At 35.8% G+C, this 22,566-nt stretch overlaps 2 protein-coding genes across 5 annotated transcripts in view; one reads left to right on the top strand and one right to left on the bottom strand.

The window, feature by feature from the left end:
• Positions 1–13,396, top strand: part of NADK2 (NAD kinase 2, mitochondrial) — a 47,270-nt gene extending 33,874 nt beyond the window's left edge. For all 3 annotated transcript variants that reach the window (XM_032135788.2, XM_032135789.2, XM_058430334.1), the window contains 5 exons: positions 756–851; positions 6,847–6,902; positions 7,676–7,729; positions 10,030–10,153; positions 12,342–13,396. In XM_032135788.2, the coding sequence (XP_031991679.1) occupies positions 756–851; positions 6,847–6,902; positions 7,676–7,729; positions 10,030–10,153; positions 12,342–12,480 (469 nt within the window). In that variant the 3' untranslated portion in view covers positions 12,481–13,396. The remainder of the gene's footprint in view (positions 1–755; positions 852–6,846; positions 6,903–7,675; positions 7,730–10,029; positions 10,154–12,341) is intronic.
• Positions 1,436–22,566, bottom strand: part of SKP2 (S-phase kinase associated protein 2) — a 55,738-nt gene continuing 34,607 nt past the window's right edge. The window contains exon 10 of one of the 2 annotated variants that reach the window (XM_032135793.2): positions 1,436–1,476. In XM_032135793.2, coding sequence (XP_031991684.2) covers positions 1,461–1,476 — 16 coding nt within the window. In that variant the 3' untranslated portion in view covers positions 1,436–1,460. Of the gene's footprint in view, positions 1,477–14,939; positions 16,123–22,566 lie in introns of those variants that run through there. The other variant, XR_004244840.2, reaches the window with a different exon arrangement.

Raw genomic sequence — 22,566 nt, 5'->3', positions numbered from 1 at the left:
TTACAAAATAGGCTTTTAGACATTTCAAAAGTTCTTTGAATAGTTACAAATCATTTATGTATTCATGGAGTTAAAGAATAGTGCCATTTTTGCTGGTGCCAGAAAACCCATTTGATTTCATATTAATGAAATATTTTAAGAAATGTAAATCTCAAGAAATTTATAATTCTGATTTATTTCTAGTTTTGTCCACTAATCCAGTATTGGTTGAGAATTTTCTTCACAGCTTTATTATCTAATCTCTGTTAGCTTACTACCAGTTCAAAAGGTACATTAGCATGTAACTTAAGAAACAAGAGTTTAGTAGAAACTATTAATAACTTTAAGAATTAGAATCAGCTTTAAAATATATCAAGGACTAGCTACCAAGAATGAAACTCGCTTAAGAATAGTGGTTTTTTTTTTTTGGATTCTGAAATGAGGCTCTGTATATGTTAGATTCCATAAGAGCAAAAGCACAATGCTAGCTAAAAATTTGCAAGAAGCTCCTATTTGAAATATTAAAGTATTGACAGAAAGGAATATATAAATCAGACAGGCATGCAGACATGTAGTTTTTTTGTTTTTTTTTTTTAATTTCTTCTAACTTTTTCACTTAATCAGTATTGGAATTAGCATCATGATGTGTGTGCCTACTAAGTCAAGTATTTCTTGGGTAAGCTGACTTACTTAAGATTTCCTTAGTTCTGAAGAAGACTATCTTATTTACCGTGAACCATACGCTCAGCAAACAGTTTTATATTCTCAATTCACAGGGCTTCCTACTATGAGATTTCAGTTGATGATGGTCCATGGGAAAAACAGAAGAGTTCAGGGCTCAATTTGTGTACTGGAACAGGATCAAAGGCCTGGTGAGTAACTTGGGATGTTGCTTATCAAGTTTTGTGAAATACTTTTAGTAATGTAATATATTGGCACATCTAAGGCCTGTAATATGCAAGAGGTGTCCTGGTGGTGTTATGTAGGTAGGCCAAGTTTCTGTTTCATTCATCATTTGGGTCTGGTAGTCCTGCCTTGACTTCTTCGATTACAGTTACAGCCTGAATTTGGTCATTATTGAGCACTAGGTTTGTAAAGGAAAGGAAATGAGAAGTGGTTTTGGGACCCTCTTTTCTTAAAAATGAAAAATATTTTAAATAACTGTAAGGAAATGAATACAAAGTACAACAACAAAAAATAGGCTGGAGGTTTGTATATTAAAAGCCTAACTGGAGATAACCTGGTGCATCCTATGTCCTGTTTACTGTATAACCTCCCTCTGGGTAATCTTGTCTACTTCTTAGTACATTCCACACAGATGCCTCCCAAACATACCTTTTCTCCTGAGTACAAACTCATATTCTAAAATTACATGCCAGATAGGATGTTAGTAGCACTTCAGATTCAACAGATTCAGAACTGAATTTATTGTCTTCAGTTTTTCTATTTGTGTTCTTTATATTGATGAATGCCACCAGCATTTACCCTGTCTCCATGCTGTAGAGAAAAAAAGCAAAACATGATTTCTCAAAATCTTGTTCTTACCTTTGGAGTCTTCCATTCTTCATTCTCCCCTCTATATATCCCAGTCTCTAAATCCTGTTAATTGTACTTCTAAAGTCTTAGTCCACTTTTTTGGGTTTCTACTGCTGCTGCTTTGGTCCAAGCCTGTACCTTTTTAGTGAATATTCTTTGTGCCTCACCTTTTATTCTTCAGGCTGTCATCTGCACTACAACAGAGTAATATTGCTTTTGTTCTAGGGTACATGTGCACAACATGCAGGTTTGTTACATAGGTATACATGTGCCATGTTGGTTTGCTGCACCCATCAACTCCTCATTTACATTAGGTATTTCTCCTAATGCCATCCCTCCCCCAGTCTCCCACCCCACAAAAGGCCCCCGTGTGTGATGTTCCCCTCCCTGTGTCCATGTGTTCTGATTGTTCAGCTCCTACTTATGAGTGAGAACATGCGGTATTTGGTTTTCTGTCCTTGAGATATTTTGCTGAGAATGATGGTTTCCAGCTTCATCCATGTCCCTACAAAGGACATTAACTCATTCTTTTTTATGGCTGCATAGTATTCCATGGTATATATGTGCCACATTTTCTTTATCCAGTCTGTTATTGGTGGACATTTGGGTTGGTTCCAAGTCTTTGCTATTGTGAATAGTGCCACAATAAATACACATGTGCATGTGTCTTTATAGTAGCATGATTTATAATCCTTTGGGTATATACCCAGTAATGGGATGGCTGGGTCAAATGGTATTTCTAGTTCTAGATCCTTGAGGAATCGCCACACTGTCTTCCACGATGGTTGAACTAATTTACGCTCCCACCAACAGTGTAAAAGTGTTCGTATTTCTCCACATCCTTTCCAGCATCTACAACAGAGTAATATTTCTAAAATATAGATAAATCTGTCTCTCTTCTCTGCCTTATAACTTTCATGGACCTCTGTCCAGATTGCTTAATCTGTCATTTGAGGCCCTTTAACATATGACCTTAGTGATCTTATTGGCCTTATTCTTGCCCTACACTTACCCCCACCTATGGCACACTAGAATTGGCACAGCTACTTGCAATTCTCAGCACACTTTTTGTTCTCGCTTGGCTTTTTATTTTTGCTCAGTGCAACTTCTTCCTCCTTGAATGCCTGAACACTCCACTTTCTATCCACTGGCTGAAAATCCAGTCTTGAAATGTCATTCTCTTTAGCGAATCTTTAACACTCACCTGTTTCATAAAGACAGTGAATTAATCATTTTTATCCTTCCCTAACACTTTTTCTCATAGCACTATTATAGCCGTTATTACATTATTAGTTATCTAATATGCTAGTACCCAGCTAGTTAAAGCAACTTTATGGATTTGGGATGGTGACTAGAGGGTTTTTTTTTTTTCCTGCTTAATCTTTTGTATGCACAGTACCTTATATATATTCACTTAAAAAATATTTTTTGAGTAAATGACTATATGCTCACAATTGTATATAGCTAAAACAATGCTTATCAAACTTTTAAATTTGGATAGTTTAATTTAGAGTTTTATTTCCTACTTGTTTAACATGACTTCTTAAACTATTTTATTATGAAAAATTTTTAATATGTGTAAGAGTGACAAAATAGTTTAATGAATCCCCACATACCATTAGCTAGTCTCAGTAATTATCATCAACACATGCCCAATCTTGTTACCTCTGTACCCCTATCTATCTACTTTTGTCCTATTTATTTTGAAGTTATTTTCAAATACCATATCATTTAATTCATAAGTATTCAATAAAAAAACTTAGCCAAATAGTCTTTTGGAAAAAATAAGAAGTATCATTTAAAAAGATAGGTTAATAACTTATTTTCCTCAGGGCCAGTGAAAGGAACATTTCTAACATGAATTTTCCAATAATTTTGTGGAAAAAACTTAATCCTTTAATATGTTATAAAATTATTTTGTAACCATCTCATAGATTAAATTGAAAATATTACAATTAACAGCTTTCATTTATGATGATAGTATTTTTCCTGTTGAACATGCTATGCTACTTGTTGAAAACTAGAGGGAAATTAGAAATAGAAATGGAAATTTCTGTTAGAGATTATCTTTACCCAGTATTCTTACCATAAAAAATAGGCAAAGTGGTAAAACTGAAAAGAGTACTGGCCTGCAAGTTAAGAGACCTGATTAAACCACGGACTAGCTTTACAACTATGTACAAATTTCCTTGTCTGCAAAATGCAGGAATTGGAACTGATAAAATAGTAAGATTACTTTGCCTTCTGAACTTCTGTGATTCTGTATGTTTATTTTTTATGCATTGTAATACAAGCTATCAGTTATATAGCCCCTGCTACTTTGTACTGTGCTAGGTACTTTTATATATTAACTAATCCTTTTAGAAATCCTGGAAGAAAGTAGTAGCATTCCCATTTTATAAAGGAGTAACTTAAGGGTTAGCAAGGATAAATATTTAGGCCAAAGTTATACAAGAAGAGTCAAAACCTGGATATAAGCACAGGTGTGCTGTACTGCAAAATCAGTGCCCTTTTCACTGTCATTACTACTTGTGCTGCTTCACAAGGGAAGGTCAATTTTTAAATGGAGAGGGAGAGGGGTTCTGAGCTGTCTATAGAGGTCACATAGTTGAAAGAAAAGACACTAGGTTGTACTGAAGAATTATCAAGATAAATTTGCTAATTAATCTCAGTGAAGTAGTGCTTCTGCTAGAGGCAATGGGGCTTCTGTTTGGGGAGGGGTGTAATTTTGATAGATTTTGATAGTTCAAGTTTTCAACCTTTCGGAGCATAAGGAATGACAGCCACTACAATGCTTTTAAAGCATTCCTTGCCTCCCACATGTACCCAGTGGTTGAGTCCTGTGTTGATGTTGCATTTCGATAAGTATGGGTTAGACTAAAATCTCAGCCTTCTCTATGTTGCTTGTTAAAGTCTTCTGTTATTTCCTGTGCTCTAGTATAAAAGTCTTTCTCACAAGCTATATCCTATCCCTGCCACCTTGGTTGCTCAGTCTCTTCTCTACCAAGCCTCATGCAGCTTGCTTGCATCTAACATGTTCTCCCCTCTTCCGTTACTGATGATTCTTTTGCTATGATTGTAATTCCCATTCATCTTTTGTCCTTTTCGCTTCAAAAGATGTAGGAAGAGAAGAGAAGCCTAGGAGCCAGAGGGGCTGGGGAAAAGCTGTATATTTCTATACATTAATAATTTTTGTTTTTATCATACTACCATCTCTGAGCACATTTTTGTTCCAAGCTAATTAGGTGATCTTGTTTAAATTCTCACAAATACTCTGGAAGTAGGTGATTTTATTTTCATAAGTAGAATCCAAAAAGTTTCATAAGTTAACTGACTTTCCCAAAGCTATGTGGCTAATAAATGGTGAAGTCGTGATTTAAATTTTAAACCTATCTGTAAACCATAGACCTCTGAAGAATCACTGGAAAGAAAAGATTAGGATAGTCTGTTTTTCTCTCTTTTAATTCTTGATAGAGAGGGGCTTGTTTTTTTATATGAAATTAATTAGTCTTTGCTTTCAATATGAAATGTGGAAATGTATGACTCACGGTAAGCTATTTGTTATAAAAGATAAACCACCAATCTCAGTGGCCTAACACAGTATAAGTCTATTTCTTGTTCTTGTAAAGTCTGCAGTGAGTATTCCTGATTGGCAAGTGGCTCCCTGTAAGTGGTTATTCAAGGAGCCAGAGTTCTTCCATCACATGGCTCTACCACCTTCTAAACATAGCTCCTCCGGTTGCTCTGCTACAGAAGGTGGAAGAGCATGGAGGGTCCCCATGGGAGGCTCTGAGCCAGGCTTTGAAGTATTGTTTATCATGTCTACTCTGACTCCATTAGCTACAACTCAGTCCCATGACTATATGGCATGAAGAACTAGAAAATATAACCTATGCGTTCAGGAAGAAAAACAGGTTTGGGGAATAGTTATTCCGTCTCTGCATCTCCAAAAATTCTTCCACAAGAGACAGGATATAGGGGTGGTATTACACAGCAAATGTCTCTGAATTGTCCCATTATCATGTCAGTTCTCTGTTCAGTGGGGAATAAGGTTTACTCCATACACCCATACACCGGGAGAAATACCACAGAGCCAGATCACCGTATGTTTCAATTAGTTTCTTCTTAAGATTGTTCTCAGTCCTTTTTCTCCATACATGCTGCCCTACCAGACTTAATTAAGGATGAAGATGTGTGTTCAGGAGATGGAGCTTTAGTAGTTGATGAAGATATGATACTCAGTTTGTCTTCCAGTTTGGTAGTAGAGGTTATGTCTGATTTTAAATGAGAACTCTTAGAATGGTGAAGGTTGTAGACCTAAGAAAAAAATTCTCATGTTTTTGCATTTCTCCAAACATGAAGGGTACAGGGTTAGCAGGTATAAGAGTATCTCTTACTCTCACTCCCCCAAAAAGTTACGAGCCACTAATTTAGATTTAGAGTTGTGTTGACTCATATGTTACTCCTATTCCTTGGGATTATATATTGAGATCATGTATGAAGAGTTATGAGGCAGTAGAAGAATTCAAAATTACTGGGAATATTTTTTTTAAAAAAACAACCTTTTCTTAGTGATCTTTATAGACCCCAGGAGAGAACTATTTTGAAAAGTTATCCATGTTTGTATTAATGCTTGCAATTAAAATTGTAATTTTAATTGCACATGTAAAAGATTTCTTACCTTCAAGGAAACTATTTTATAATTTAAAGAATACTTGCCTAGGTTAAAAAGTGCAGAAGGGTATACAGCAAAAAGCTAGTCTCCCTTTCATTTCATATCTCTAGTGCTTATCTCTAGATTCATACTATATATATATTTTTTGTTTTTAAAATGAAACAACATATACACTATATGATGCCTTTTATTTTTTAACTTAATATTTTGGTTATCCTTACATATCAGCACATATATTTGTATTATTTTTAATATCAATGAGTAGCTATAATTTATTTAATCAGCTTTCTATCGGTACATATTTGAGTTGTTTTGCTGTTATAAACAGCATTTCAGCTAATATTTTTGTACCTATCTTTGTGTATTATAGATGGAGGTATATTTTAGGTTAAGTTACTAGATTGAAGAATATGTTCATTTTAATTTTGATAGTGCATAATTGCTCTCCAACTGCAATATCTCTTTTCCCATCAATGTATGAGAATACTTGTCTCATCATACCCATACTAGTACATTATTTACCGGTTTTTAACTTTGTTCATTTAGAACTTTCTCCAATTTCTAAGAATTTTCTATGTTTTAAGTAGGTTATTCCTTTTTTATTTTTAGCATGTTTTTAGAATTAAAACTAAGAATTATGTGATTTCTGTTTCTAGGTCATTCAATATTAACAGAGTTGCAACTCAGGCTGTAGAAGATGTTTTAAATATTGGTGAGTACCAAAACAGCTATTAGAGTAGTCCCCTCTTATCCGCAGGGGACATGTTCCAGAACCCCCAGTGAATGCTGAAACCTTGGATACTACCAAACCCTTATACTATGCATTAATTTCTTTTTCCTTCTTCACAATATCACTGATAGAAGATTCATATATCTGATTGTAAATCTTAGCAACCTCAGCATATGACCTTTTTCTTTGAGAACTTTGACCTGTTCATGTAAAGGAAGCATTTTATGGCTTCTCTTTGGCATATCTGATTTGCCGACATCACTACTTGTGCCTTGGGGCCGTTATTAAGTTAAATAAGGGTGACTTGAACACAAGCACTATGATACCATGACAGTCGATCTAATAACCAAGTCAGCTACTAAGTGACTAATGGGCCAGTAGTATGTACAGCATGGATAAGCTGGACAAAAGGATGACTCATATCCCAGGTGGGTTAGAGCAGGACTGCGTGAGATTTCACCATGCTACTCAGAATGATGTGCAATTTGAAACATGAATTGTTGATTTCTATAATTTTCCATGTAATATTTTTGTATTATGGTTGTCTGCCCGTAACTGAAACTTGAAGAAAGCAAAATCATGGAAAGCAAAAGTGCTAATAAGGGTGAGGGGGGGCTACTGTTTATTTATGATAATATGCTATATAATGTATACATGTTATTTTATATTAGCTATTATGTTACATAATAACATATATATATATTTATAACACATATACATTTTAAGCATACTTTCCCCCTTTCCTTTTTCAACAGCAAAACGACAAGGAAATTTGAGTCTTCCATTGAACAGAGAATTGGTAGAGAAAGGTCAGTGACAAATGGTAATAATCACTAACAGTTTAGTTCTGTTTCAGTTTTAAGGATGATAGTGTGAAGTGTTGTTTAATTAGCAAAGTACTGTTTTTTTACTCAAACATGCTTTTAATACAATATCCCCTTAAATGTCTTTAAGCAACATAAAGATTAAAGTTGGACTTTTGTTGTGATTTTTAGTCAACCCTGAAATATAACTCTTAAGTCAAAGCAGTATAACTGCAAACATGTCCTGGGGGATAGGGAATTACAGAAAAATCCTTATCTCACAAATAGGAAATGCATAGCTAAATTCAGTATGCCATTAATATCCTCTGAATGAGATGGAATTCACTGAGCTATGAGTGCATATCTTCTTATTCACTCAAATATTCTTTTTAACATTCTTCTCCCTAGTTTTGCCTGATTACCTCACGATTCCTGTAAGAGAATTAGTGCTGTTAGAGAAAGAATACTTATGAAGAAATCTGAAATCGTAGGTTCCATTTCCAGATCTACTACATCAGCTGTGAAACTTGGGCAAGGCTATGATCCTCTACAGTTGTAAAAAGAGGGGGTTAAAGTAGATCATCTAGCTGGTGTTTCTAGAAGTTCTTCAAATGTATTCTTTAAATTCTGTTTAAAACAATTTAAGTTTTTAAACTGAAAAACACATTCATTTGGTTTGCATATCAGATTGTAACACACTGAAGTCTACTATCTACCAGGATCATTCTTGTACACACCTCAAAGCTTTTTTGGCTATCTCCATTGAAGGATATCCTAAAATTTCAAGCTAGATTATTTTTTATAAAACCACAAACCCAAATGTGTTTAAAGTTACATCTACCTACCTATGTATTTTCTCAACATATATGGCAAAAAATATATAGACACAAAGTGAATATTGACACATATAAGACTGCAACTGTCATCCATAAACACAAATGCTTGGATTTGAGTTATCAGAACAGCCTCATTCTCATTGGTTACCTTAAAATGAGTTAGCAATATCTTTTAACCTGATACAATATTTGAACAGTGTCAGTTTATCTTTATTGTTAGGTTTCCACATAAGAAGACCTCCTTTGTTGGGGGAACAGTTTGCCTCTAAAATAGTTTGAAAAAAGAAGCAAATCTCTCAAGCCCCGTTCAGCCTTCTAAAATGGATTCTGGTCTCCTTCACTCAATTTGAGACCTACAAGATTATTTTAGTCATGGTTCATGAATTAGCACCAGCAGTAAATCTGTATCAGAGGAAAGTTAGGTATATATAGTAATTGCTTCTTAATTATATAATTCAACTTAAAAAATAATATATATAAAATAACTGAAATTTATGTCAGGTATATATATAAATTAAGGATGTATATATATTAATTTATATAACTATATATATATAAAACATCTGTGACTTTTAATAAACATACCAAAGCTTTACTTTAATGAATAGCATTCCTTTCAAGATTTGACTATCATCAGAAGCAACAGTGAATGCCAGTGATGCAATCACTGTTACAGACATTTATGAAATTACTCTTGAAATTTCCTTCAGAGCTAGCATGCTTTTTTGTGGTGTGTTCCCATGAAGCCAAATTTTTATTTTTGTGGGTGAATTAGATTTTTTTTCAAGCCAGTAATTCAAATGAAACTTTCATAAATAAGGTAGATTATCTGACAGTCTTTTAATTTTTTTAATGTAGTACTTAACTAAACTTTCAAGCCTGATATCTTTCTGGTTTTCTCAACCAATTTGTGCTTTGTATTCCAGCCCTCATGTACCTCTTGATTAGAGAGAAAGCAGGTCCCAAAGATTTCTAGAAAATATATTGAGTAATGGGGGTGTATTGGAGAAAGGATATTGCCTGTCATTGTTTGAGACTGCGTTTTATATCAAGGCTGTTTGCTTATTATCATCATTACGAGCTATTTGATGTGGTATTTTGGAAAGAACTTGCTTGGTAGGGCAATATGGCAACTCAAGTTCCTTTTTTGAGTGCATCTATCTAATTCCTCTATTGTTTAATTACAAGCTTTGAAGCTAGTGTTTTTTTTTTCTTTTTCCCCAGTTGTACCTATTTCTACTGTATTGTGGGTGATGTATGTTTCTGTGGGCAAATCATGGTACCTAATTCTTATTTATAAGGTTTTTTGTTACTGTGTTTTAATGGAATATGTGTTACGAGTTTCAAGAAACTTGTTCCTAAATAGACTTTTGGAACAGTTTTAAATGGGGGATGGCATCTATTTTTTGTTTTGCCCTTCTCAGAAGTGACCATCTTTTATTGAGTGTGCTAATTTTTTTTTCTTTGTAGTAACAAATGAATATAATGAATCACTGCTCTACAGTCCGGAAGAACCAAAAATACTTTTCAGTATTCGAGAACCAATAGCAAATAGAGTTTTCTCAAGCAGTCGTCAGCGTTGTTTCTCCTCAAAGTAAGCATCCTCGATCTGACTTCTGTTTTCATTCCTTTCATTGTTACAAAGCACACTTGGTTTGAAAACTATTTAATTTCATTAAATTTGCTCATTCAAACTTAATCTAGCAGCAAAAGTAGAACCTGTGAAAGTAACAAGGTATCATGCTAACCTGGCTAAAATCATATTTTCTTTTACACTTATTGTGCCATTTTAGAGAAGCTAAAACTTAAGTGACTAGAAAGGGTACGGTTATTTATTTCAGTGATTTGTTGGTTTTTTAAAAATGAACAAAGACACAATAATTGTAAAAGAAGCTGAACAGAAAGCCCCTTCTTTTTTCAGAAGCTGTAGAATAAAAACACAATAAACACTGATAGAAAACTTAGATTGCATAGCAATAAACCTTTAGAATGGTATTCATTTCTTTTAGGTTTTCCCTAAAAGTGACCTCCCACCTATTGAATTTGCTTCATTTTATTTTTGGGGAGAGAGGATATAAAAAAGTGGATGTAATTTCTTATTTTGTAAAGGTTCCCCAATTTTCCAAATTAACAAGAAAATCTAAAATTCAGAGAAAATGTCATCTATCTCATGGCAAGCAGAAAACAGCTTAAGCAATTACAAATTGCTGACCTTAGTGTACATATTTTCTTTTTATAGACATACAATTAATTTTTTCCCCAGGTTAGACACAAATAAGGAAATTTATCTTAACATTCATGTTGTCATTTGAGAGTTAATTTGATTAATCCACAGATCTGTATTTAAGTTTTTGCTAATAGGAGAATAGCTTTGTGATTTTGACAGTTGGAAAAGATTTCTTAAACATGTCATAAAAAGCACTATAACAACAAAAGATTGACAAATTGAACCACACTGGAAGTAAGAACTGCCAGTAATCAAAAGATACCATTAAGAAAACAAAAAGGCAGAGCGAGAAAGATATTTTCAGGACCTATATCCAGCAATGGGCTCATAGCCAGAATATTTAGTATATAAAAATTCCTACTGACAATAAGAAAAAGGCAGGCAACGTGATAGAAAAATGGCCAAAGTCAGGCATTTCACAAAAGGTGATATTCACATGGCTAATAAACACAAAAAACATGATTGACCTTATTATTCATCTGGGAAACGCTACCATATACACCCACTAGAATGGCTAAAGCACCAATTGTTGGCAAGGAGGAGCAACTACAATTTTCTATATATTCCTAAATTTCTGTTAGGAATATATAGCTTGGAAAATTGTTTGGCAGTTACCTAGCAAACCTGTACATAGCATACACAGTGATCCAATAATTCCCCTTTGAAGTATATATCCAAAAGAAATGTATGCACCAACAGAAGTATGTGCACAAAAACATTCAAGAATATTGATAGCAGCTCTACTCCCAATAGCCAAAAACCCAAATGTCCACGAATAGTAGAAGAGAGATATAAATTTTGGTTTTCATACAACAGAAGTGATTTCATACAGCATTAAAAATGAACACACTACTATTACTATTACACGTAATAATATGGCTGAATTTCACAAGCATACTATTGAGGAAAAGACAGGCACCACTGTGCATATTATATTCTTCTATTTATATAAAGCTCAAGAACAGACAAAGCTATTACTACTGCAGTGATAGAAATTAGGAAGGTGGGTATGCTTGAGGAGGGAGCAGGGATAGTGACTGGGAGAAGGCAGTGAGGGAGCTTCCAGCAAGCTGGGTAACAGTTGATTCCTGAGTTGGGTGATCATAAGTGTGTTCACTGAACTGTACATTAATCATCTGGGTGTATACCTGTATACATAATTACATGTACCCAACTCTTCTGTATATGTGTGTTATACTTAAGTAAAAATTTTAAGTACAAATTTTACATGAAAATAATTAACACTCTTATTCAATACTTAATATTTATAATGTTAGTAATTCAGCATTTAATCATATGAAAACAGCCTGTGAGTTCAGTCAGGTCTGCACTTCTTTACTGCTAAATGCTTGAGCGAATGGTGCCATCCTGAACATTTACGTTTTGAGACCTTCATAATATACCCATATATTTACATAGTCACTAATTTTCTCATATCAGAGAACAACTTGATTTTTAAAATGGAGGCCAAATGATCTGCTAGGTTAAAATTCAGGATTAAAATAACCTATTAAGAAAACTATTACTATTTAATGAGATATTTTCTTCTGCCTAGGGTTTGTGTTCGTTCTCGTTGTTGGGATGCCTGTATGGTTGTGGATGGAGGAACTTCTTTTGAGTTCAATGATGGTGCAATTGCTTCGATGATGATCAATAAAGAAGATGAGCTTCGAACTGTGCTTCTAGAACAGTGAAGTATTTCCTCATGACAAATTTTGATTACTGGAGAGAATATTTTTACTTCAGAAACAGACTACCAGTCGTAAAATGACATTTTTTGGTTATTGTTGAGACTGCTTGCCCGTGGGCTCAGAAGTGAGATTTGCATTATTCTTCTGTTGGATTCTGATAGAAAAAAAGACATTCACTGTATAAGAAAATGGATAGACTGAACTAATTAGAATTGATACCAGTGAAATTTTTATATTGCTTACAATCGGTAACCAAGAGTGCTGATATCTTTTTAAATTTAGAGGGGCAGGCTTAAATAAAGGACTAAATACTTAGGATTTGAAACTTAACTGTATAAGTGTGTTTTCCTTCCCTTTCCTCCTAATTGTGGGATTGTCAGAACTGAACACATATCATTTGATTAGCGCATATTTTTTATAGTACCTGAATTAAGATTTTAAAAAAATTTTCAAGACAGAGAATTTTGATAAATCCTGACATTGACCTAATTGACATAGGTAAATATGTTTGTATATGTGCCAAGAATTTTCTAATTTCAGAACACAATGATGATGTTATGACTATTGATTTAAAAATTTCAAATAATAATTTTTGAAATTATAGATGAATGCTTTCATTTGAGTTTCATTCTGTAATTTCAGCAGTTCTGGGTGAAATACAGATAGCAGAACAAATCATGATGCTGTTACAAATGTATTAGTTATCCAGTAAGTGTTTTAAGTCAATTTTTTAAAAATGATATGAGTCTTACAGGTTTCTTCCATCTTTAAAATGCTCAAACATAGATTCAGGGACTAAAAGGATGAACAGATTAGACATTTTCTATTAGGAGTTTGGTAAAATATTGTAAAAATGTCTTCACCTGTGTTAGGAGTATTATCAGAAAGAATGGATTCTTTAATAAATATGTAAAACACAGTAGTTTTGGAATTGCCTTCCTTAGTATTGTGGTTTTCACCTAGCTTATATTCCAAGATTTACAGAATAGCTTTTAGGATAAAATGTTAAGACTTTTCTTTTTTTTTTCCCCCCATGAGAATTCCTTTATTTTTGGAGGAAATTATTATCTAATTCTTGATCTACTTATAAGTAATCCTAGAATTTTTGCCAAAAGATCCTGTCGTTGCATAATGAAACAGTTGGTATTCTCGTGCCATTGTTCAAAGTCATGTGTTTCTTTCATTTGGTGCTGAAAATTTCTGTTCAATCATTGACAAATATTTATTGAACACCCACTGTGTGCCATGTACTACCACGTCAGGTGCTGGATATGTTGATGAATGAAACAGACTCTATCCTTATACAATTTGAGTCTTGTGGGCTCAGAAGTAAATTCTGTGAAAGCTGGACGGATAGTCAAATTGAGTGCTCTTAGTTTTGCCAATATTTAACATGTTGTTCTTATCAATTTTTTAAAATAAATGTTAATGTACAAAGTTAATCTAGGTTTTGATGTATATCCAGAGAATACATTTTTCTTTAAGTATCTGCGTAGACATTCATAGCAAAGAATTTATGACACATCAGATAGAAATACATTAAAATGTAGTATTTTCCCAGAGCTTGATCTGGCTTTTTTTTTTTTTTTTTTTTGATATATATAAGATACCACTTTAAAGAAGCTCCATACTATAGAACCTCCCCTAACAGGCTTAAAATACCTTTTTTTTTTTTTTTTTTTTGAGAACGGAGTCTTGCTTTGTCGCCCAGGCTGGAATGCAGTAGCATGATCTCAGCTCTGCAACCTCCATCATCTCCCAGTTTCAAGCGATTCTCCTGCCTCAGCCTCCTAAGTAGCTGAGATTACAGGCATGCACCACTACACCTGGCTAATTTTTTGTATTTTTAGTAGAGATGGGGTTTCACCATGCTGGTCAGGCTGGTCTCGAACTCCTGACCTTGTGATCTGCCTGCCTCGGCCTCCCAGTGCTGGGATTACAGGCATGAGCCACCATGCCCGGCCTTAAAATGCCTTCTTAAAGAAAAAATGCCAACTCCATCCTTAATCTCAAGGAAATCTGATTGTCCAAATAGATCTGTTAATATGTAACATATTAATAGGTAACTTGCTGTGTAAAATTATAAGCCATATTTTAAAAGGTTTTAAAAATACTTAATGTGCTCCATTTGTGATGTAATTTCTAACATTTCTGCTCTGTGATGGGGATTTATTTGTAAGAATAAGAGGCAAAGGAATGTTAGCATAGCAAAAATGTGTTTGAGTGAGTTAACCTTTTAATGGCAACTCTATATGAATAAAATTACACCACTGTTACCTCTTCTTTTTAACATTTCTTATTTCCCTAACTCTCAAGGGGGGTCACTCTTTGAAAACTAGTTTTCACAAAATGTTATGTTTCAGAAGTGTTTCCCCATTGCTGTGTATTATTATTCTGTGCCCTGTTGACTTCATTCACTGTTAACATTTGACATAGAATGATTAGTTATTAAATCAGGGTGAAGTGCTTACCTGGTCAATGTAGGCTGTTCAGATAATTTTGACTTAATATTTTTGATATTCCTTGTATATTTACATTCATGGCCCCTGTACATTAAATCATATTACATGTTTTACTACATTGATTTCACTTTTTAATAAGCAGAAAGATAGCGCCAGGTAACACATTTTTATTGTAAAATATCCACTTAAGTTGAAAAAGTTGTCAAATACAAGTTTAAGGATACGTTATATATTTTGCTCAGTTGTGAAAATAATGTACTTTAGAATTTAAATCACTTAATTCCAATTGTACCAATATTATTTATGCATCCTTATACTTAAGAATAGCATCTACTAAGACAATTATGCAAAAAAGATCCCAGAGATAATGCAACACCTAAATAATATAATGGTGGGGGAGATAAGAGTAAATGTACTAATGAATTGCCTAACTAAAGAACAGTTCAATTTTATTTTTTCAGAGGCATTTTATTCTTGACTTTAACATTAAAAGTACTCAAGGGATTGGGGCATAAGTCAGTGAAAAGGCTTATTAAGTTTTCTACATTAAGATATGAAGAGTTTTTAAGTCTTATGGGGTTTAAGACTTTTTTTTAAAGAATATCACTGACTAAACGAGCTAAAAGTAGAAAAGCATATTTTAAGTGTTAATCTGAATACCTTAAATATAGTGATTTTAATGCTCAAAATTACAATTTAGATATTCTGGTATTTAGAGAAATGTAAAAATACCAGCATTTTAGTATTTAGATTTGCTAAAACATAATAACTCAAAGCAGTTATGTTTTGAGTTATCCATAATATTAGTACAGGCTTTTAGGGCTTTGACTTGTATCTAGAAGGGTTAGTCTCTTGGTGAAGAAAACTTTAACTTTCTGGGATATTTGGCTAGGTGGGGAGGAATAGTAAAGAAAGAGGAGGTTGTCATCTTGCTTGTTCCATGGTTAGGGTATGCAGTGACAAGAGGTTTCTTTCTAGTTTGCCCAGTCTCTAGACTACTTGCCTTTGTTTCCTCATAGGCTCTGCATCTTCTCCTGGGCTGTTGTATCCTGCACATTGTAGATGGTCAATAAATGTTGAAGTGTAATTGGGTTCACCAGGATAGGACACAAGCACTTTATCCAGAAATAAAGTTTTGCACTTGGCCAGTGTCCCTCATGTCTCTGGAGCTTGTGGATAGGGTCTATTAGGAATCAAGAGCCCAAGAGCAGGTAAAGTGACAGCAGTGAAAATGAAACGGGTATGTATCTGAATAGAAGAACAGGATATTACTTATCAAGTGTCTCCTGGCTAAAAAAAAAAAAAAAAAAAAGAACTTGATGATACAAGTCTCTAGAGCACTGACACTATTGACATTTTGTTCAGACAATTCTGTTGTAGGGGGCTTTCCTGTTTTAGGATGGTTAGCAGCATCCTTAGCCTCTATTGCCTATATGCCAATAGCACTTCTCTTGTGACCATCAAAAATGTCTTCAGATGTTACCAAGTATCTCCTGGGTGGGGGAAAATCACCCCTGGTCTAGAGCTTTTTGTTGCTAGATCTAACCACCAGTCTATGGGAATAGGGGAAAGATTAACCTATCACTCCAGGGATAGATGCAAAATTCAGAATGTAGAACACAGGGCAGATAACATAGTTTCTTCAATAAATAAGTTACAAGGAAAGAAAGGAAGAAACCCTAAGTTTAAGATTTAGAGAATTTAAATCAAATGCATATGTACACCACGTTTGGATCCTGAGCAAAACAAACCCATTGAAGAAAACACGAGACAACTGAGGAATTGTCAACACCATCTTGATATATACTTCCGGATTCATGCAGGAGAATCCCTATCTTTTAGAGATATATACCAAAATAGTTATGATATTATGGGTCTGGGTTTTGCTTCAAAATTATCTGTATTGGAGGGGAATGGTTGAGATCATGGATTAAGTGAGATTGGCCAGGAATCAATGACTGTTGAAACTGGAAGATGGGGTCCATCATACTCTTTTTTTTTTATTTTTATTTTTGCGTATGTTTGACGTTTTTCATCATTAAAAGGCATAGTGGTGATGGGACCAATACAATTGGGTGATATTCAAGAATCACCATTCTACCATTCGAATGGAAGGGTTCAAAAGGAACAGAATTCCTGGAAGGCCTCTGGGCATACAGTGAACATTCAAATAGTTTCTGAATGACAATAAAACACATAGTATAACCTGATCAAATATATTTTTAAAATGCTGCTAGCTGACTTTTATTGATAATACTCCTTTGTGACTTGAATTCAAATGTTTTGTAAATATATTACTACTGGAAGCACTTTAAAGATAACAAGCCTGGCAAGGTGGTTCCAAGATGGCCAAATAGGAACAGCTCCAGTCTACAGCTCCCAGTGTGAGCAACACAGAATACGGGTGATTTCTGCATTTCCAACTGGAGTACCGGGTTCATGTCACTGGGGGTGTCGGACAGTGGGTGCAGGACAGTGGGTGCTGCCCACGAAGCATGAGCTGAAGCAGGGTAAGGCACCGCCTCACCTGGGAAGCGCGAGGGGTGAGGGAATTAAGGGAAGCTGTGACAGATGGCACCTGGAAAATCAGGCCATTCCCACCCTAATACTGTGCTTTTCCAATGGTCTTAACAAACGGCACACCGGGAGATTATATCCCGCGCTTGGCTCACAGGGTCCCATGCCCACGGAGCCTTGCTCATTGCTAGCACAGCAGTCTGAGATCGAACTGCAAGGCGGCAGCAAGGCTGGGGGAAGGGCTCTTGTCATTGCTGAGGCTTGACTGGGTAAACAAAGCAGCCAGGAAGCTCAAACTGGGTGGAGCCCACTGCAGCTCAAGGAGGCATGCCTGCCTCTGTAGACTCCACCTCTAGGGGCAGGGCATAGCCAAACAAAAGGCAGCAGAAACCTCTGCAGACTTAAATGTCCCTGTCTGACAGCTTTGAAGAGAGTAGTGGTTCTCCCAGCACGGAGTTTGAGATCTGAGATTGGACAGAATGCCTCCTCAAGTGGGTCCCTGACCCCCGAGTAGCCTAACTGGGAGGCACACCCCAGTAGGGGCAGACTGACACCTCACACGGCCAGGTACCCCTCTGAGATGAAACTTCCAGAGGAACGATCAGGCAGCAACATTTGCTGTTCAGCGATATTCGCTGTTCTGCAGCCTCTGCTGCTGATACCCAGGCAAACAGCATCTGGAGTGGACCTCCAGCAAACTCCAACAGACCTGCAGCTGAGGGTCCTGACTGTTAGAAGGAAAACTAACAGAAAGGACATCCATACCAAAAACCCATCTGTACATCACCATCATCAAAGATCAAAGGTAGATAAAACCACAAAGATGGGGAAAAAACAGCAGAAAAGCTGAAAATTCTAAAAATCAGAGCACCTCTCCCCCTCCAAAAGAACAAAGCTCCTCACCAGCAATGGAACAAAGCTGGATGGAGAAAGACTTTGACAAGTTGAGAGAAGAAGGCTTCAGATGATCAAACTTCTCCGAGCTAAAGGAAGAAGTTCGAACCCACGGCAAAGAAGCTAAAAACCTTGAAAAAAGATTAGACGAATGGATAACTAGAATAACCAATGCAGAGAAGTCCTTAAATGACCTGATGGAGCTGAAAACCACAGCACGAGAACTACATGACGAATGCACAAGCTTCAGTAGCCAATTAGATCAACTGGAAGAAAGGGTATCAGTGATTGAAGATCAAATGAATGGAGAAGTTTAGAGAAATAAGAGTAAAAAGAACAAAGCCTCCAAGAAATATAGGACTATGTGAAAAGACCAAATCTATGTATGATTGGTGTACCTGAAAGTGACGGGGAGAATGGAACTAAGTTGGAAAACACTCTGTGGGATATTATCCAGGAGAACTTCCCCAACTTAGAAAGGCAGGCCAACATTCAAATTCAGGAAATACAGAGAACACCACAAAGATACTCCTCGAGAAGAGCAACCCGAAGGCACATAATTGTCAGATTCACCAAGGTTGAAATGAAGGAAAAAATGTTAAGGGCAGCCAGAGAGAAAGGTCGAGTTACCCACAAAGGGAAGCCCATCAGACTAACAGTGGATCTCTCGGCAGAAACTCTACAAGCCAGAAGAGAGTGGGGGCCAATATTCAACATCTTAAAGAAAATAATTTTCAACCCAGAATCTCATATCCAGCCAAAGTAAGCTTCATAAGTGAAGGAGAAATAAAATCCTTTACAGACAAGCAAATGCTGAGAGATTTTTCTCACCACCAGGCCTGCCCTAAAAGAGCTCCTAAAGGAAACACTAAACATGGAAAGGAACAACTGCTACGAGCCACTGCAAAAACATGCCAAATTGTAAAGACCATCAATGATAGAAAGAAACTGCATCAACTAACGAGCAAAATAACCAGCTAACATCATAATGACAGGATCAAATTCACACATAACAATATTAACCTTACATGTAAATGGACTAAATGCTCCAATTAAAAGACACGGACTGGCAAATTGGATAAAGAGTCAAGACCCATCAGTGTGCTGTATTTAGGAGACCCATCTCACGTGCAGAGACACACATAGGCTCAAAATAAAGGGATGCAGGAAGAGCTACCAAGCAAATGGAAAACAAAAAAAGGCAGCGGTTGCAATCCTAGTCTCTGATAAAACAGACTTTAAACCAACAAAGATCAAAAGAGACAAGGCCATTATATAACGGTAAAGGGATCAATTCAACAAGAAGAGCTAACTATCCTAAATATATATGCACCCAATACAGGAGCACCCAGATTCATAAAGGAAGTCCTTAGAGACCTACAAAGAGACTTAGACTCCCACACAATAATAATGGGAGACTTTAACACCCCACTGTCAACATTAGACAGATCGACGAGACAGAAAGTTAACAAGGATATCCAGGAATTGAACTCAGCTCTGCACCAAGTGGACCTAATAGACATCTACAGAACTCTCCACCCCAAATCAACAGAATATACATTCTTCTCAGCACCACATAGCACGTATTCCAAAATTAACCACATAGTTGGAAGTAAAGCACTCCTCAGCAAATGTAAAAGAACAGAAATTATAACAAACTATCTCTCAGACCACAGTGCAATCAAACTAGAACTCAGGATTAAGAAACTCACTCAAAACTGCTCAACTACATGGAAATTGAACAACCTGCTCCTGAATGACTACTGGGTACATAACGAAATGAAGGCAGAAATAAAGATATTCTTTGAAACAAATAAGAACAAAGACACAACATATCAGAATCTCTGGTACATTTAAAGCAGTGTGTAGAGGGAAATTTATAGCACTAAATGCCCACAAGAGAAAGCAGGAAAGATCTAAAGTTGACACCCTAATATCAAAATTGAAAGAACTAGAGAAGCAAGAGCAAACACACTCAAAAGCTACCAGAAAGCAAGAAATAACTAAGATCAGAGCAGAATTGAAGGAGATAGAGACACAAAAAACCCTTCAAAAAAATCAATGAATCCAGGAGCTGGTTTTTTTGAAAAGATCAACAAAATTGATAGACCACTAGCAAGATTAAAAAAGAAGAAAAGAGAGAAGAATCAAATAAACGCAATAAAAAATGATAAAGAGGATATCACCACTGATCCCACAGAAATACAAACTACCATCAGAGAATACTATAAACACCTCTATGCAAATAAACTAGAACATCTAGAAGAAATGGATAAATTCCTCAACACATACACCCTCCCAAGACTAAACCAGGAAGAACTTGAATCCCTGAACAGACCAATAACAGGCTCTGAAATTGAGGCAATAATTAATAGCTTACCAACCAAAAAAAGTCCAAGACCAGATAGATTTACAGCCAAATTCTACTAGAGGTACAAGGAGGAGCTGGTACCATTCCATCTGAAACTATTCCAATCAATAGAAAAAGAGGGAATCCTCCCTAACTCATTTTATGAGGCCAGCATCATCCTGATACCAAAGCCTGGCAGAGACACAACAAAAAAAGAGAATTTTAGACCAATATCCCTGATGAATATCGATGCAAAAATCCTCAATAAAATACCGGCAAACTGAATCCAGCAGCACATCAAAAAGCTTATCCACCTTGATCAAGTGGGCTTCATCCCTGGGATGCAAGGCTGGTTCAAAATATGCAAATCAATAAATGTAATCCAGCACATAAACAAAACCAAAGACAAAAACCACATGATTATGTCAATAGATGCAGAAAAGGCCTTTGACAAAATTCAACAGCCCTTCATGCTAAAAACTCAATAAGGTATTGATGGAGCGTATCTCAAAATAGTAAGAGCTATTTATGAGAAACCCACAGCCAATATCATACTGAATGGGCAAAAACTGGAAGCATTCCCTTTGAAAACTGGCGCAAGACAGGAATGCCCTCTCTCACCACTCCTATTCAACATAGTGTTGAAAGTTCTGGCCAGGGCAATCAGGAAGTAGAAAGAAATAAAGCATATTCAATTAGGAAAAGAGGAAGTCAAATTGTCCCTGTTTGCAGATGACATGATTGTATATTTAGAAAACCCCACAGTCTCAGCCCAAAATCTCCTTAAGCTGATAAGTAACTTCAGCAAAGTCTCAGGATACAAAATCAATGTGCAAAAATCACAAGCATTCTTATACACCAATAACAGACACACAAAGAGTCAAATCATGAGTGAACTCCCATTCACAATTGCTTCAAAGAGAATAAAATACCTAGGAATCCAACTTACAAGGGATGTGGAGGACGTCTTCAAGGAGAACTACAAACCACTGCTCAACAAAATAAAAGAGGACACAAACAAATGGAAGAACATTCCATGCTCATGGATAGGAAGAATCAATATCGTGAAAATGGCCATACTGCCCAAGGTAATTTATAGATTTAATGCCATCCCCATCAAGCTACCAATGACTTTCTTCACAGAATTGGAAAAAACTACTTTAAAGTTCATATGGAACCAAAACAGAGCCCGTATTGCCAAGACAATCCTAAGCAAAAAGAACAAAGCTGGAGGCATCACGCTACCTGACTTCAAACTACACAAGACTACAGTAACCAAAACAGCATGATACTGGTACCAAAACAGAGATATAGACCAATGGAACAGAACAGAGCCCTCAGAAATAATGCCACACATGTATAACCATCTGATCTTTGACAAACCTGACAGAAACAAGAAATGGGGAAAGGATTCCCTATTTAATAAATGGTGCTGGGAAAACTGGCTAGCCATATGTAGAAAGCTGAAACTGGATCCCTTCCTTATACCTTATACAAAAATTAATTCAAGATGGATTAAAGACTTAGACTCAAAACCATAAAAACTCTAGAAGAAAACCTAGGCAATACCATTCAGGACATAGGCATGGGCAAGGACTTCATGTCTAAAACACCAAAAGCAATGGCAACAAAAGGCAAAACTGACAAATGGGATCTAATTAAACTAAAGAGCTTCTGCACAGCAAAAGAAACTACCATCAGAGTGAACAGGCAACCTACACTATGGGAGAACATTTTTGGAATCTACTCATCTGACAAACGGCTAATATCCAGAATCTACAAAGAACTCAAACAAATTTACAAGAAGAAAAGAACCCCATCAAAAAGCAGGCAAAGGATATGAACAGACACTTCTCAAAAGACGAC

The sequence above is a fragment of the Hylobates moloch genome, unplaced genomic scaffold (genome assembly GCF_009828535.3).
Source record: "Hylobates moloch isolate HMO894 unplaced genomic scaffold, HMol_V3 SCAFFOLD_17, whole genome shotgun sequence".
In the NCBI taxonomy this organism is placed as follows: Eukaryota; Metazoa; Chordata; class Mammalia; order Primates; family Hylobatidae; genus Hylobates; species Hylobates moloch.
This window is presented reverse-complemented; position numbering and strand designations above follow the sequence as displayed.